At 38.1% G+C, this 17,730-nt stretch overlaps 1 protein-coding gene across 7 annotated transcripts in view; it reads right to left on the reverse strand.

Moving 5' to 3' along the window:
- Positions 1–1,542: 1,542 nt before the first annotated feature.
- CEP78 (centrosomal protein 78) overlaps positions 1,543–17,730 on the reverse strand; it is a 33,885-nt gene continuing 17,697 nt past the window's right edge. For 4 of the 7 annotated variants that reach the window (XM_077906218.1, XM_077906178.1, XM_077906189.1 and 1 more), the window contains 5 exons: positions 13,004–13,081; positions 11,508–11,674; positions 10,841–11,012; positions 10,477–10,524; positions 9,138–9,762 (listed from right to left, as the gene is read on the reverse strand). In XM_077906218.1, the coding sequence (XP_077762344.1) occupies positions 9,199–9,762; positions 10,477–10,524; positions 10,841–11,012; positions 11,508–11,674; positions 13,004–13,081 (1,029 nt within the window). In that variant the 3' untranslated portion in view covers positions 9,138–9,198. Of the gene's footprint in view, positions 5,049–9,137; positions 9,763–10,476; positions 10,525–10,840; positions 11,013–11,507; positions 11,675–13,003; positions 13,082–17,730 lie in introns of those variants that run through there. The other 3 variants (XM_077906199.1, XM_077906208.1, XM_077906226.1) reach the window with 2 other exon arrangements.

A 17,730-nucleotide genomic window follows, 5' to 3' on the forward strand; every position in this document is an offset into this window, starting at 1 on the left:
GTCCTGGGATCGAGTCCCGCCTTGGGCTCCCTGCAGGGAGCCTGCTTCTTTCTCTCTCTGCCTGTGTCTCTGCCTCTCTCTGTGTCTCTCATGAATAAATAAATAAAATCATTTAAAAAATTGCTTTAATTATATGAAATAGCTTTGAATTTGTAAGCTCTTTTGGTAGAATGCACATATTTATTGCATCAGGACTTTCCCTTAGACAGAAACGTGGCATGCTTCTCCATTCGGGGATTTTTTTTATATCCTTCAACATAGATTTTTTTTTATTCATATGGGCCTTAACATTTCTCTATTAACTTTATTTCTACATGAATCTTTTCTTCCACATTTCCTAATCGATTATTGCTGGTATATAAAAAGTTTTTGATATTGGTGTTGGTGCTATGCCCTGCCTCCTTACTGTTTCTTAATTAGTTGTAATACCATGTCAGTAAAAAATCAGTTTCCTTTTTGTCCCAAATCATTTATTTACAATGACAACTGTCTTATTTTGCATTTTCTATACTTTTTACTACTATTTTTGTATCCTCTGTTTTTTCACCAAGTTTGTTTGCTGTAGATTTCTGATAGGTACATTTAGTCAAGCTACAGAAGGTAAAGTTCCCTTCTATTTCTATATTGTTAAGAGTCCCAGAGGATGGGGTGCCTGGGTAGCTCACTTGGTTACAAGTCTGCCTTTGGCTCAGGTCATGATTTTGGGGTCCTGGGATTGAGTCCCAAATCAGGCTTCCTCTCAGTGGGGAATCTGTTTCTGCCTCTCCTTCTGCTCGTGCTCTCTCTCACTCACTCTCTAAAATAATTAAAATCTTAAAAAAAAAAGTACCAGAAGATTTTTGATTTATTAAACGCTTCTTTTAGCAGTGAAGATGGTATTTCATTCTTTAATCTGTTCATTCAGTGAACTATAGTGGTTTTGCCTCTCTGGTAAGTGAGATTGGTTTACAGTTTTCCTTGTGTTTTATTTGTGCAGTTTTGGTATTAGGATTATGCTTTCCACATGGAATGAATTAGGAAGCTCTACTTTTTCTTTCCTATCATTTAGAATGGTTTAAAATACATATACCTTGAAGGTTTGTCTGATAGTATTTGCATTTGTGTGTGTGTGTGTGTGTGTGTGTTTATTTATGAGAGGGAGAGGATTGAGAGCAAGCACGAGTGAGGGGAGGGGCAGAGAGAGAGGGGGTAGGGAGAGAATCTCAAGCAGCCTCATGCCCAGCAGAGTCTGATCTCACAACCCTGAGATCATGACCTGAGATGAAAAGCAAGAGTTGGACATTTAACTGACACAGCCACCCAGGCCCCTCAGTATTTGCCTTTTTATTTTTATTTTTAAATTTAAATTCAATTTGCCAACATATAACACCCAGTGCTCATCCCATCAAGTGTCCTCCTCAGTGCCCTTCACCCAGTTACCCCATCCCCCCACCCACCTCCCCTTCTGCAACCCTTTGTTTCCCAGTTAGTAGTCTCTCATGGTTTGTAGTAGAAACCTTTTTAAAAGAAGTTCTCATACCTTTTTAGTTTCTCCTAAGTTACTTGGTCTATTTACATTTTCCACGTATCTGTTCTAGAATCTTTTTTTTTTTTTTTAAGTCATCACACTTCATCCAGTCTTCCAAATTTATTGGAATGAAGCTATATAATCACATTAGGAGTAAATTGTAAATAGTACTCCCTTCTAATTAAAAAAAGTCTCTATATGTAAGTTACCTAAAAATTAATTCTGGTTATATATTTTTGTTAATTACTTCTTGTTCTTTTTATATTTTCCAAAGGTTTGCCTTTTATGGGTTTTCATTTTTTTTTTTAAGATTTTTATTTATTTGAAAGAGAGCCAGCAAGAGACAGCATAGGCAGAGTCAGAGGGAGAAGTAGACTCCTCACTGGGCAAGGAGCTCAACACAGGGCTTGATTGATCTCAGGCAGATGCTTAATGGGCTGAGCCACCCAGATGCCCCTATTGGTTTTTACTTTAGAACCTTTCATTGATCAAAATATGTTTGCTTTACAATTCATTAATTTCTGCTTTTAATTTTTTAAATCCCTTGCTTCTTTCAGCTTTTTTTTGTTTCTGAAGTTAAGCTTTATTTCACCTATTTTCAATTTTTTTTTTTAAGATTTTATTTATTTATTCATGAGAGACACAGAGAGAGAGAGACAGAGACACAGGCAGAGGGAGAAGCAGACTCCATGCAGGGATCCCAACATGGGACTCTCCAGGATCTAAACCGCTGAGCCACCCAGGCAACCACTCCCCCCCCCCCTTTTTTTTTAAAAGAGCTTACTTCTATGCAATCTCCACACCCAGTGTGGGGCTTGAACTCACAACCCAGAGATCAAGAGTTACATGTTCTAGGACACCTGGGTGGCTCAGCAGTTGAGTGTCTGCCTTCAGCTCAGGTTGTGATTCCAGGGTCCTTGGATCAAGTACCACATCGGGCTCCCTGCAAGGAACCTGCTTCTCCCTCTGTCTGTGAATAAATAAAATCTTTAAGAAAAAGAAAAAAGAGTCATATGATCCACTGACTGAGCCAGCTAGGCGCCCTTATTTTTGGTTTTCTTATTTCTTGAAAAATAAATCAAAATCTATAAAATTTCTTCTAACATCTTATTTGGCAGAATGTCCCAGGTTTTATTTAAATTGTCTGGAATTTGCTTTGATTTCCCCCATCAATGAGTTAATAAAAGGCAATTAAAAAATTTCCAAGTGAAAAAAATTTGCAAGTGGACAGGCCTTTGTTACTAGCTTTATTACATTTGCAAAGCGAACACAATCTCTAGGATCTTTGCATTTTGCAAGTTTTTCCCCCTCCTATCAATCATTTTTATAGATGTTCCACAGGTCTTGCACAAGAATATGTTTTGTATTCATGGTGGATACAAGATATTATGAGATAACTAATCAGTGGGAGGGGGTGGGACCTGAGTGTTTTGCTTTAACATTATTATACAGTAATGACTCGGAGGGGGTTGCAGTTCCATGATTTTTGACATATGTATGGGTTCATATTACCACCACCGCAATCATAATCACGATTTTTTTAAAAAGATTTTTATTTATTTATTCACAAGAGACACACAGATAGAGGCAGAGACATGGGCAGAGGGAGAAGCAGGCTCCCTGTGGGAAACCCAACGGGGGACTCGATCCCAGGACCCTAGGACCACGCCCTGAACTGAAGGCAGACGCTTAACCGCTGAGTCACCAAGGCGTCCCATAACCACAACTATAATACAGAAGTCCATCACCAAAACACAGACCCTTGCACAGCCCCTTTGTAATCAAACCCTCCCCCTCCCAACACCTGACAACCACAGATCTAGCCTCTATCACTATAGTTTTGCCTTTTCAAGAATGTCAATAGGTGAAATCAGAGAGTATGTAACTTCTGGGCTTCTTTCCCTTAGCATAGGACTTTGAGATTGAGTTGTTATGAATGTAATTCATTCCTTTTTATTACATGTGTGGATACACTATCATTTGCTTATTCACATGCCTGTTGGAAGACATTTTGGGGATTATGAACGGAGCTGCTATAAACATTCAAGTACAGGTTTTTATGTGAACTCGAGTTTTCATCTATTTAGGGTAATCACCCAGGAGTGATGGCTCAGTCAAATGGTATGTTTAATGTTTAGAGACACTGCCAAGCTGTTTCTTTCCTGAATTCCCTTGGATTTTTAAATTCCACCCCCTGTTCCTGGTAATTGGTAGCTATTAAAATTTGTTGACATATACTTACTTCTCTTTCCTTGTCTTGGCACATAATAAGTCCACACTGCGTTGAACTCAGGCATGGCATGTAACACTTTGGCTAATGACATGTGAGAAGCATGTGTGCTGAAGCTTTAAGTCAGTGAACATTGCCTCACTCTTTTTCCTGGGGTCTTGCAAGCAGCAATATTCTAAATAGTGATGCTTTGTCAGCTGGCTTCCTTGCTGAGGGTGATATGGAACTCACTTTATTTCCCCATATGCATTAATAGTCAAATAGTCTTTATCTGATATAGGTATTTCATGATTATAAAGGGGAATGGCATGTCCCATGGCATCATGGGTTGATTTAAAATCTTATCATGGATTCACTGTTCAGTTTGCTTAGTAATTCTTAGCGAAAAATTTCTTTTAATTGTTCAACAAGAAGTCTGATACTGAAATCTGTGTTGTCTCATCAATTCCACAAGTATTTGTGTACCTACTATATGCCAATCAATTACTATTTGTGCAATTACTATATGCCTGAGTTGGTGGAAGACTCACATTTTTCTTTCAGAATATTTACCTATCCTCCCTTTGTAGGGCATGTTAGGGGCATCTCTTAAATCTTCCTTTCATGGATTTAAGCTCAGCTCGACCCATCTTCTGAGTGTTTTTTCATAATCCTATTTTTAATTTCTAGGAACTAAGTATTTTTTTCCTAGCATCTTATTCTTGATGGATACAGTATCCTTATGCCTCTCTGAAGACCTTAATCCTGTTAATTTTTAAATTTCTTGTTTCTTCTACTACTTTCTTAGGCAGGTTAATTTGTTTTAATTTGGCGTTTCCTTTTACGCTACTGGTTTTCTTCAAATCTGATGCTTCTTGGCACATTTATAGATGCCGACCTAAGGTTACAGTCTGACGTGGTTTTCCTCAGCCAAATAATCGTTTCACTTTCAGTGAACACAAACTCTGATCCTAGGTGCCTCTGGTGATTAGAAAGGGAGTGGCTGGTCACCACAACCAGAGTGAGTGGGTGAGCAGCTGATTATCATTTCTTCCTTGTAGTCATCTGGATAGCACTTTCTCCAATCCACGGGGACTGTGTCCTGCATCAGAATTCCTACCTCAAAGAGCTGCTTTCTTAGCCTTAGCTTGGTGGTAACTCCAGAATTAGGTGCTTCAAAGGTGTGCAGAATGGCTTGGCTGTTTCACTCTTTAATTAACTGATCCTTCAATAATCTGCTTTTTATCTTCTAGGAAATCCACACTGTTCATTTTCTGGTTTTCCAGCTCTATTAATCTACTTTTAATTTTCTCCAGTCATTTCAATGAGATTCTGGAAGAGTAAAAGAATGTGTTCAGTCATCTCTGTTAAGCAGTCAGCTCCAGAATGTAGTTTATAATCAGAATCTTTAAAAAAAAAATTAATCATTGTCGCCTATCTTGACAATCCTCTGAAAATCTTGAGATCAGGGATGATTCTGTAAATATCCATTTGAAATTAGACTGATTGCTGGACACAGTACTGGATAGGCATAGAAAAGTAATTATTGCAATAGTAATTAAGACCAATTGTAATTAAGACCTGGCTTTAAGGCAGGAAGGACTAGGAACTCTTTGCTACAGTATCACATCTGACACTGTTTTAAAAACCTCAAAAACTCTTTGCATAGACTGCATATGCTTAATAACTTGGCAAAGGTCCATAGCAATTTCTCAGTAAAGATAAACACTTGTAACTTTCTCTAACCCAGACGAAAATACTGTATTTCAGTGAAGTGACATTGCTTCAGGTGCAGTATTGCAGTTTAACATCAAATTTCTAAAATCCTCATATTAAGTGACAAAATATCCATATTGATGTTTTTTTAAAAAGATTTTATTTATTTATTCAGGAGAGATACAGAGAGAGAGAGAGTGTGTGTGTGTGTGTGTGTGTGGCAGAGGCACAGGTAGAGGAAGAAGCAGGCTCCATGTTGGGAGCCTGGTATGAGACTCGATCCCGGGGCTCCAGGATCAGGCCCTGGGCTGAAGGTGGCGGCGCTAAACCACTGAGCCACCCGGGCTGCCCGATAATTCTCTTTTTTTTAAAGATTTATTTATTAGAGAAAGAGAGTGTGCATATGTACAAGCAGGGGTGGGGGGCAAAGGGAGAGGGAGAAGCAAACTCCCCACTGAGCAGGAAGCCTGATGCAGGGCTCGATCCCAGGACCCTGAGATCATACCTGAGCTGAAGGCAGACACCAACTGAGTCACCCAGGCGCCCCAATGATTCTTAATGGAATCATTGTTTCAAATGATTAAAAACCACATAAACTATGCAACAATTTTAAAACCGTAATTTCTGTAATGTATGTTTTTTAAAAATCTGTAGTAAAAGAAAACAGGTTATCAGTACAAATGATTTAATTTCTACCTCTTCCCAATGCCACTTCCTCCCTAAAACTTGCCAGAATTCATCCCACATTAAGAATACAAGTCATTCTTATATCATTGGCAATGTGAACTGTATGTTTTTTCCTTACCATATTTCCATGTTTTCCCAATTCTCTAAATTACTTATCATTTTGCACTGCATGTATGTGGGCGAGCCACCTCAAATTCACCAAGCAATCAAGAAACCCACATCCGCACTTGTTCACATCTCTTTCTTCCAGTCTTAAGAGCACTAACTCATCTCATGCTCTGGCCTCCCTGGATCCTGCTGTAAGGGCAAGCCTCTCACTCCTCAGCATCTTCACAATCTCCTTTAATCGGTTCCTTCCTTTCAACCTATAACACTTAAGTTGCTCTCATTCTAAAAAAATTCTTTAACTCACTGCTTCCTCTTTTCATCTAAACTCCTTCAAAGCGCAGCCCATACCCACGCTTCACTGTCCTCAGGGCAGCCCTATCCCCTCAACTTGTCTCAATCTGGCTCCGTCTACCACTTCACTGAATCACTCCCGCTAAGATCACCAGGGACCTAAGAGGCAAATCCAAACACTTACATTGTCTGCAGCATGACACTGTTATGTCTTTCCTTCCTCCTTGAAACGCTATTACTTTTCCCCGCAAAGTCTTTCCTCTGCTTCTGACTTAAACTTTAAGTCCTCACAGGTCTTTGTGACCTCAACCATTTTTACAATTTTAACTACTACATACTCGTGCTAATGCCATTCAAATTTTTATCTTTCCGTGTTTTCACATGCACATTCAGTTATCTACCCATCATCCCCTGGATTCTGCAGGTGCTTTAAAATTCAACACATCCAAACCTCAATTCTTCTCCCCAATACAGTTCTTTGTCCCCAATTGCCAACCTCAATGATATCACCACCCAACCTCAGTCACAAAAATGGGAATCCAGCCCCTGCCTCCTACTCCCCACAACCAGGTCTTATTTCATTTCCTAAATAAAATTCACACTTATTTCCTATCTTCAGAGATTTCTTATTTCAGACCCTTTTTCCTCTTGCTATTGCCTAATTACCTAAGTTACCAAACTGGTATTTGGTGGAACCAGTTGTTAGACGTTTCTTTTGAAAAAGGACTTTAGGGGCGCCTGAGTGGCTCAGTCAGTTAAGCATCCGACTTTTGATCTCAGCCCAGGTCATGATCTTAGGGTTTTGAGATTGAGCCCCAAGTCAGGCTTGGTGCTCAGTGTGGTGTCTACTTAAGATTCTCTCTCCTTCTCCCTCTGCCCCTCACCCCGCCCCCAACCTGGTACACACACATGCACTTTCTCTCAATTAAAAAATAAACAAAAACAAAAAAGTCTTCTATAATCAAATATATTTGAGAAGAGCTGCATACCCCATGCTTGTCTTGGAAATTCAGAATGACTGGTAGCTTGTAGTAGCCCCGAGAAATCATATAAAGAAACCTGCTTAACTTTATTTAAGCCAGGGTTTCCCTTACTTTTGTCTCAGAACTATTTCAGTAAGGAAAGTGGAGGAAGTTTTTATTTTTTATTTAAAAATAAAAAACAATGCTCCTCAGAAGAGTGCGGCATCATCTTTAATTCCCATGCTTCTTCAAACTGCTGTTCCATATTGAACATTCATGATCTAACATGCAACCGTCAACATGTTTCCATTCTTCAACCTTTTATTAGCTATTCCCTGAGGAAAAAAGAACCAGCTCCATGCAACATGGCTTTTAAGACCTGCTCGCAGTCTTCTTGCTGCCATTGCCTGATGACATTCCACCAATCTGAATCTGATTCTGGCATTCCCCAAGCATATCTCTCTCATACCCTGGGCTCTACTTCTGCTTATGCAGTTCTCTCCATTTTGAGGACCCTTTATCTTCCTCACCTTATTCACCAGTTTCCAACTAGTCCCTCAAGACTTAGCTTAGGTGTTAGCTCTTTAAAGGACTTTTGACCCTGGTTCTCTCTTCTTCCCCAAACACAGGCTACATTCCCTAAGCAGTCCTGTCACAGAATGCAAAATCCAGTATTAAAATCTCTGCTTGTATGTCCTCTACTCTCATTCTACTATTAGTTAAGGGCTCTTTCTTTACTGTTTTATTCCCATAGCACTCAAGCCATAATTTATGAACTCAAGTGGTACTGCAGTGGTCCTTTGCATAACAATCAGGCAGGGTCTTCTAGAATAAATCTGACACCTCAGCTTTCCTCTGATTTTACCTCTCAAGTCACAGTCTGGTTGAACTCAGGACTTATCTATGCATGTTTTACCAGGGAGGCATAATATAGTCTGGAGATGCACATTCATATGCTCTTAAATATCCGACCGGGGGCGGGGGGGGCGGGGGGGGGGGGAGGCGCACTTTCTGATAGCCCCACTGTGCACTTGCAATGCTCACTGGCTTTTCTCTCCATGGCTTCCTCAGGCTCTTCTTCTCTTAGCAAGGTAATAGGACAACAAAGGTTGTAGATTCTGGTTCAAAGCCCAGATCTACCATTTATTTAAAGATCTGTAATATTGGGCAACTCACATGTCTCCTTGGACTCATCTATATATAAAATGGGCCCAGTAATGGCTCCCTACCTTATATGGTTGCTGTAATCCATAAATATGGCTAAGTACCTCAGTAAATATTTGCTGCTCCAGTTATCATGAATTAGGATATGCCGATGGCTTCTGATCAAGTGATTTATAATATTTCCACATTTAACCAAATGTTAAAATGCTCCCATTTATTATCCATCTCTTTCTAGTGCCTTATCCTGCTCTGTTTATTTTTCTCTCCCTCCAGAGAATATTAGTTCCATGAAGGTAAAAGTTTTGTTTTGTTCAGTGCTGAAAGCAGTAGCACCCAGAATAGTATTGTACATATTAGGCCCTCAGGAAATACTTGTTGGAGGACAGTGGAGAGTAGCAAAAAGAAATCTCAATAGTTTCATTACAATAAAAAGAATGAATAATCTTTCTCTAGTGGCTCCCAATATTATATTTTAAAACACCATGTGCCAGAATGAAAATGTAAGAAATTTATTAAAATTTGAAGGCAAAAACATAATTTCAAAATATTTAGACCTATGTCAGGTGTGATACAGTATGGATGCTTTCTTGAAATTCAAAATCAGATCCAAGAGTATCACTTTCAGAATGTTCTAGTAGATTCAGTTTACTTTTAGTTGTCTTGGATGAAACAGTCACTATTCTACTTTCTTTCTGGACAGAAACGTGTTTTTTCAAAGACTCACTTTTAACTGGTTCATTAACAAAGGGATCATTTTGCTCCATTCCTTTACTTCTCCGATTTACAAGTGAGTCAGAGCAGGAACGCAGGTCCTTTCTGGGCTGTTTTTTAGCATAGCATTTTTTGGTATATTCACCTGTTTTGGTCATTTTCTCTGAAGAAGATCTGCTATTTCTAGACAATTCATCTTCTTTTTTTTGGCTTCCAGTTCCAGACATCACATCTGCTGAAGGAGAACATGTTCTTGCAATGAATTCTTTGATAGAGTCCTGCCGCTGCTCACTGACTGGGACTCCCAGGTTGTCTCTAGAAGTTTCTAAGGGCTCCTGAGTGGAAACAGGGACACGGAAAGAGTCGAGAGGCAAAGGAATTCTAGCATCACCTGTAATTTTCTGAAACTGGAGGGAAAAACAAAAGGAGACAAAACAAAAATTCAGTGATGAACAAAGCCAATCATTAAAAAAATAGTCAATGACTTCAATGCTACTCTGTGATCTTATTATTAAGATAGTCAACTGATTAATCAGAAGAGTTTAGATCCAGTGTTTTTCTAACTATATTTTGCCAGTTGATTCCCAACCTAACTTAGCTTTATCCACAGCAACGTCTAGTACATTTTTAGAGTTTGTGTTTGGGATGATTATCGCCCATTTCCCGTTCCTTCATTAAAAATAATAAAGCCCGGGGAACCTGGGTGGCTTAGCGGTTGAAAGTTTCCCTTTGGCTCAAGGCGTGATCCTGGGGTCCTGGGATCAAGTCCCACATCAGGCTCCTGCGGGGAGTCTGCTTCTTCCTCTGCCTATGTATGCCTCTCTCTCTCTCTCTCTTTCTCTCTCGAATAAATAAATAAAATCTTAAAAAAAAAATAAAGCCCTATTCACTAAGAAAATTCATTTCTTTTCTATCCTCCAGGAACATGTAAGCAGTATCCAATTTGTGAGGAGACTGAAGCTAACCAAGATCGGAGAGGAAGAGAAGTCTCCAAGGAAGGCCAGGAGAAAAGCAGATGGGTTGTCCCCTCTTGCTCCCATAACTGGGAGGTTAACTATAACATATGATTGCTTCTGTTGGGATTACTTATTTTAAAGAATTATCTGTATCTGTACTTGTACCTTCATTAGTGTTCCTTCATTGTAAGCTGACTGCATACAAATAGAAACCTAGACGAAATATGAATAGAATAGACATTTACACAATTTAAAATTTGGAATGTTTTCTCTAATGTTTCATTTCTTTCTTTACTGAGGATAGCTTGCTTTAAATCGTAAATTTTCATAACACCTTCCAACTTTCTTATTTGTAACTATACAATATCAGGAAGTGGGTATAAATGTACTGATTTCAGATTTGGAAAGGACCCCAAGAGGCTCCCAAGCATGCGAGTTATTAGAGATGGAGCATCATTATTTTCTGACTTGGTTATTCCCTTTTGGTTAGTAACTCTCAGGATCATTATGTTCTGTCCTGTCCACTTACCTGGATATTTTGCATCTGTCCTAAGGGGTTCTGCTTTGATTCTGGTTTTTCTTCTTCAAGTGCCTTTTTTTCGTCCTTAGGCAGACTACTAATGGTAGAATTCATCTGGGGACGACCCAGTAAATGAAAATCTGACTGATCTATACCAGCCATTGTGGCAAGCTGCCCAAGCCTGGACAAGAGGAAGAAAGAGGGAAAAAGCAAAGGTTATTATAATTGCATATGAGCAACTTAGATTTCCCCATACCTACAATCATGAAATACCTCTAAAATCTTAAAAGCCAAGACCCTACGCCAGACATAAGCCCCCATTCTCTCTCAATCCTCAGCCCTTTCAGATTCATGCTCTGGGATATCAGCCTGTGCGATCGTTGAAGCACCCCCTTTCCTTCCCCAATAACGTAAATGTGTCAGCTTCTAGTACACACCCAATGCATCACCTACCTTTCACCTTACCTCTTTTTTACCACCTTTCCTGTTTCCAAAAACGTGTTTTCCCCTAACAAGCAGCTTTACCATTTTGCATTTCTTCTAATTCTTCATCTTAATAAAACGCTAAATTACATGCTAAATAAGACTATGGAAACTATGAAAATTGCTCATGTTCCTTAGCAAACCATCATTATGGATGTAAAGAGAATAATGCCATCAAGTGAAATTAACTAACCCAGCATCTTTAAGAAGGTCCAAGAAAGCATGGAACTTCTGAAAAGAATTCTCAATGCTGCCCAGAACACCTTCATCATCCAGGATCATGTTTGTCAATGACTGTGCATGCAGGGCTTCAGACAAAGAGAAGTTTATATTTCTTAACTGGGCGTTCTCATGTTCCAGCTATAAAAGAAGGTTGAAAACGTCTGACATGATTATCTTTCACTGTCATCAAAAGAAAATAGTTTTTAAGCAACAAAACTTAAATAAGACATTTCAAATGTGACTAATTTGTAATTAAATTAACTTTCTGCTAGTAAAAACAGAGACCATATCACATAATAATCACAATCCAGAGACACCCAACAAAGTTTCCTATCTAACACTCAGGTGGTATATCAATAAACCAAAGTTACTGTTTTATTAAGGATCTTTCAAAAGATCACTTTTTTCTAGTTGGTTATACTCAAAACAGACCCTCACTTACATTAGAAAATTATTTGCTTTCATTTCCCTTTAAATTAGAAATACAGTCTGATTTGAGCAAAGCATATTCTAACTTGGCTGGATGTTTAAGGATTAACTTTACTGAGCAAAATATTAAATGTCTAAGTTTAAAAGTCCTAAATCATCCCCAACTTATTAACTCTACGATGACCAATATTCTCCTTGGCTTCTTGAAAACGTTTCCTCCCTTGCATGGCCCCTCCCCCTTACCACCTATTCATCTAAAACTACAGATAAGCCAGACTCTAGTAATTTCTCAGAAAGGCCCTTTTGTTCATGGTGCACCTTTTACCTTAACAGGTGCTCAACCTTTACTGAATGAGGTAAGCATCCTTCAATTCAATACATGCACCTGCAGAAATTCCTCCCTAAACTTACCTTATAATAATAAATTATATTTATATACAACTTTTGAGCTATGTCCTGCACATTAGCTTAATGTAATTCTCATAGTATTTTTTTTATCTTTCACTGCATTCTTAGCAGTTTTCTAATACTCTATACTTATTTAAATTATTCAGTGCCAGTAAAGAGTTTCACATCTCTCATGTTACTATATATGCAGTATAAGCCTAAGTGCTTTCTTCAATTGAAACATCATGAACAGAAAATAAGCTAATGTCATATAAGAATACATACACACCAAAAAAACCCCTAAGATTTTTACTTTTTTTTTTTTTTTTAAGTATGCTCCATGCCCAGTGTGGAGCCCAACATGGGGCTTGAACTCTGAGATCCAGGAACTGAGCTGAGATCAAGGGGCAGATACCTAACCCTAAGCCGACCAAGCCACTCAGGTGTCCCTGAGAGTTTTACGTTTTAAAAACGTTTTCTGGAATAGAGATCACATGACCACTAAATAACAGTAAATACAAAGGTTCATATGAATGGTACAACCAATTTGCAATATGTTAGTTTTAAAGTTTATAACCTGCATGTGCATGGCTTAAGATCAAATAAAAATAAGACCAAAATACTCAAAAAAATAAGAAAAAACTTGTTTACCTCACTGACTCGTTTATCAGCTTTAAGCCTTATTACTCTTTCTTCTTTTAACTGTTTTAGGCACTCCTCCAGTTTTTCCTAGTGTGAAGAAATACAGTATGTATTACAAACAATTCTTAGTATAATATCCAAAAACCTTTCCAGTTACAGATCTCACCAAGGATTCAGGCGCAGAGCCAGAAGTAAACTCAGACTTCAGGATTATAGTTTATTATGATATCATACCATGCTAGTGAAATTAATTACCCAAAATACAAAATTAACATATTAAAAATTTATTTGAATCCTATGCTTTCCAAAATAAATATGTGGCATCTCACCATAAAAGGTCTATGTGTAAAATATACTAAGTCAGAAATAAAAAACTAAGGCCATGAAAGGAAAGTTCTTTTATTTATGGGTCCCTTTGTAATAGAAAACCTTAATTAATATAGTTGACCCACCCAAATTATGTAACTATAGATTCAAATGTATTTTTTAAAAAGCAAACATTTATAAAGCACTTTACTATGTGCCAAGCCCTGTCCTAGTAGGAATTTCCTGAGTATTAAATCATCAAAACCCTACAAGGAAAGAACAATTATTAACTCCATATCATTTTACAGGTGAGAAAACAGAGACAGAGAGTAAGACACCTAAGATCATGTCACCTAAGATCATTAAGTGGTAGAGCCACATTTTGAACTCAGGAAATTGGGTGCCATGCCTGTTCACAGAAGTGGTAATCTTCCCATTCACTGATGTCAATAAAATAGAAGGCACGTTGGTAACCCTCCTTTGATTGACAAGAACAAGCAAGTCCTTACAGTGGGGAACATTACCTGTGGCTGGCAGTCCCCCGACTGACAGCCAGCAAGGAAAGGAGGTTCTCTGTCCCACAACTCCAGGAACTGAATTAGGCCAATGAACTGTATCAGTTAGGAGCCAATTCTTTCCCAGAGCCTTATGATAAGAAAGAACACAGCCTGATTGACATCCTGATGTCAGCTTTATGAGACTAAGCAGAGAGCTTCGTCATGCCATACCCGGACTTCTGACCTCTAAAACTGTGAGCACATCAACAGGTGGTTTTTTTTTTAAGATCTTATTTATTTACACATAGAAAGATAGTGAGCACAAGCAGAGGGAGCAGCAAAGGGAGAGGGAGCAGCAGCTCCCCCTCTGAGCAGAGACCCCAATGTGGGGCTCAATCCCAGGACACTGAGCCATCCAGGTCACGACAGGCATTGTTTCAAGCCACTAAGTTCACAGCAATAGAAAATTAATATACTATGCAACCCCCAGGTTCATGAACAAAATAAATGATTTTTATTGTTTTAAGCCACTGTTTTGGGGTGGTTAGGCAGCAATAAATAAATACCTATATTTATTAAGACAACAAGGTATATTTATACATTTTAAAGGCTTTTGAACAATCACTTAAACAAAGAATTTCAACTTAAAGTTTAGTTTACCCCTGGTACGTGTGGGTTGAGGGGGAGAACTCTATTATATGCTGTCATTGAAAAGAGGAAAGTAGTAACAGTTTCTGGACAGTGATTTTTAGTACATATCAACAATCCTACACCCAGGAATTTACCAAGGAAATTCCCAAACATGTGGGCAAAAATTTATCTATCAACATGTCATATAGAACTGTTTATAACTAAACCCTAGAAGCCAAGAGCTTCCAAATTCAGTTGCTTTAAATAAAAACAGCATTCTCATATGAAGGAATGCTCTACGAAGCCACTAAAAAACACTGACAAGAGGTCTTTACCAGAGTTAATGAATGGGTTTCAGGAGTTCGATATTCAAAATGTATCTGTGTGTTTTTCTTGGGAGATAGTCCATAAGCTTCATCTAAGAGTCTCTGATGTAGAAGAGTATTTAGTGACACAATAAACTATTTTTGATACTTTTTTAAGACAAAAGGGTAGATTAGGTGTGTGTATAGAGAGAGGTGGTTTTTATTTTATTTTATTTTTTGTTTTTATTTTCTTTAATAAGTTTTTAATTGTTTTAAAAAATTTGATCAGTGAACATACTTTTTATGCTCAGAATATATACTCAAAAATTAAAAACTAGCCTAATAATTTCAAATTCTTTAATGTTTAATCACTAGTTGAAGCCAGCCAAAATTTTAATGGGGACAAAAGAAAAAAAATTGTAAAACTCCTCTACTTATTTATATAATGGTTTTAATATTTAAAACTTATTTCACAGAAATTCTAAACATAATTTTAGAATAAGTATACATACAAGAAACTCTCACCACAATCAGAGAAAGTGCAGACTGAAATGCTCCATTCTTGACTAGCTCTAACATACAAATAGTACAATGTGCAATTACATGAAATAGCTCTCCCTCTAGTGGAGGGAGTGAGAATATCATGTTGGATTCTTTTTTTTTATTATTTTTTATTTTTTTATTTTTATTTTTTATCATGTTGGATTCTGATAAAAGTATACTCTCCTCCTACAAAGTAATTTGTGCTCCTTAAAAAAATATGGGACCAGAACATTAGAAAGTAAAATTGCTTGACATTCTGTTACGTAAATTAGACTAATGATCAAGTTTTGGATAAATTTTCCTTCTTGTCATCTGACTTTGCTTCCTCTTCCATACAATGGCTAGTTCGATTTTTTTTCTGGAATAAAGCTCCTATCATACTGTATCTCTAATTTTATATTCAATTTTTTTCCATTTAACATTGGATCGATCATTCTTTACATAGTCAGGGGATTCATAACCTTGATTTTTTTAATGGCCTACAAAATATTCTATTGAGCAGGTCTGTCAGTTCATGTAATCATTCCTTTATGGTCAAACATTTAAATTCTCTCCAACTTTTCAGTATTGTAAAACAAAATAACTATTTTTATGAACAAAGGCTTTTTCCTATGTAGAATAACTGTCTTTCAATAAGTCAATAAAAATGAGTTTGAGCTCAAAGCAAATGAACATTTTGCAGGCTCTGTGATACTGATCTCCACACTGCTTTCCAAAAGATTCCTAAGATTTCATTTTATTCTTTTTTTAAGATTTTATTTATTTATTCATAAGAGACACAAAGAGAGGCAGAGACACAGGCAGAGGGAGGAGATGCAGGCTCCACGCAGGAGCCCAATGTGGCACTCGATCCTGGAACTCTAGGATCACGTCCTGAGCCGAAGGCAGATGCTCAATAGCTGAGCCACCCAGGTGTCCCAATTTCTAAGATTTTATTTTTTTATTTTAAAAATTTTTTTAAATTTATTTATGATAGAGAGAGAGAGAGAGAGAGAGAGAGGCAGAGACATAGGCAGAGGGAGAAGCAGGCTCCATGCACCGGGAGCCCGACGTGGGATTCGATCCCGGGTCTCCAGGATCGCGCCCTGGGCCAAAGGCAGGTGCTAAACCGTTGCGCCACCCAGGGATCCCCCAATTTCTAAGATTTTAGACTGCTTTCAGCACTGTATCACTTGGTATATAACTTCTACTATGACTGTTGGCTTGCTTCCTCATTTTAAAATACAAGAAATCTAGGGGACAGGGCGTATTTTATCCCAGCACATGTCCCTAGCACAAAGCACATTGGTACGTAATCGCTGAATAAGGAAAACCTGTGTCAAAACAAGATCTATGTGTATAATTAATAGTTATATTTTTCTTTCAGAGTATATTTTAAAAATTCAAAATCTCTGGCGCTACCCCTTAGCTATATAGCCTTGGACAAGTTCAGTAACTCTCAGCCTCAATTTCTTCATCTCTAACAAGAAGATAGGTTCCCACATCACACAGCTTTTTTGAGGATTACATGAATTAATGCACACCTAAAACTCAGAACTGAGTGCTTGGTATGTAGAGTATGTTCAATTAGTGCTAATGAGGGATGCCTGGCTGGCTCAGCAGTGGAGCGTCTGTCTGGCTTTGGCCCAGGGCGTGATCCTGGAGTCCCAGGATCGAGTCCCAAGTCCAGCTCCCTGCAAGGAGCCTGCTTCTCTCTCTGCCTCTGTCTCTGCCTCTCTCTCTGTCTCTCCTGAATAAATACATAAAAATCTTTTTTTAAAAAGATTTAAAAATTAGTGCTAATGAATATATGTGAATGCAAATAGCAGTGAAGGACTCAAAATGAAATAATCTCAACTCACACATCCAGCCTCCTAGACGCAACGTCTCTTCAGGCAGGTTTGATTTTTTTTTCTTAAGTCATCTCTACACCCAACATAAGGCTCAAATTCACAACCCTGGGATTAAGAGTTGCATGCTCTGCCAACTGAGCCAGGTGCCCCCATAAGCTGGTTCTAATTGTAAAATATGATATGTGTACTAAAGTACATCTTTAAACGCATGCATCCCTAAATATTCCCTTTGGTTTTGTCAACTCCTAACTTCATGTAAGGAGAATCACAGTATATGCAGTCTTCTAGTCAAAATTGTTTTTTTTTTTAAGATTTTATTATTTTTTTATAAAGATTTTATTCATTTATTCATGAGACACACACAACGAAAGGCAGAGACACAGGCAAGAAGGAGAAGGAGGCTCCATGCAGGGAGCCCGATGTGGGACTTGATCCCGGGACTCCAGGATCACACCCTGAGCCAAAGGCAGATGCTTAATTGCTGAGCCACCCAGGCATCCCTCAATATTGTTTTTAAAAACTCATCTACATTGTTGCCAGTAGCTCTAGGTCATTAAATTTTATTGCTTTATAGTTTTTGCACTGTATGAATACACATAATTTTAAAAAAGATTTTATTTACT

This window comes from Canis aureus, chromosome 1, assembly GCF_053574225.1.
Source record: "Canis aureus isolate CA01 chromosome 1, VMU_Caureus_v.1.0, whole genome shotgun sequence".
Lineage (NCBI taxonomy): Eukaryota > Metazoa > Chordata > Mammalia > Carnivora > Canidae > Canis > Canis aureus.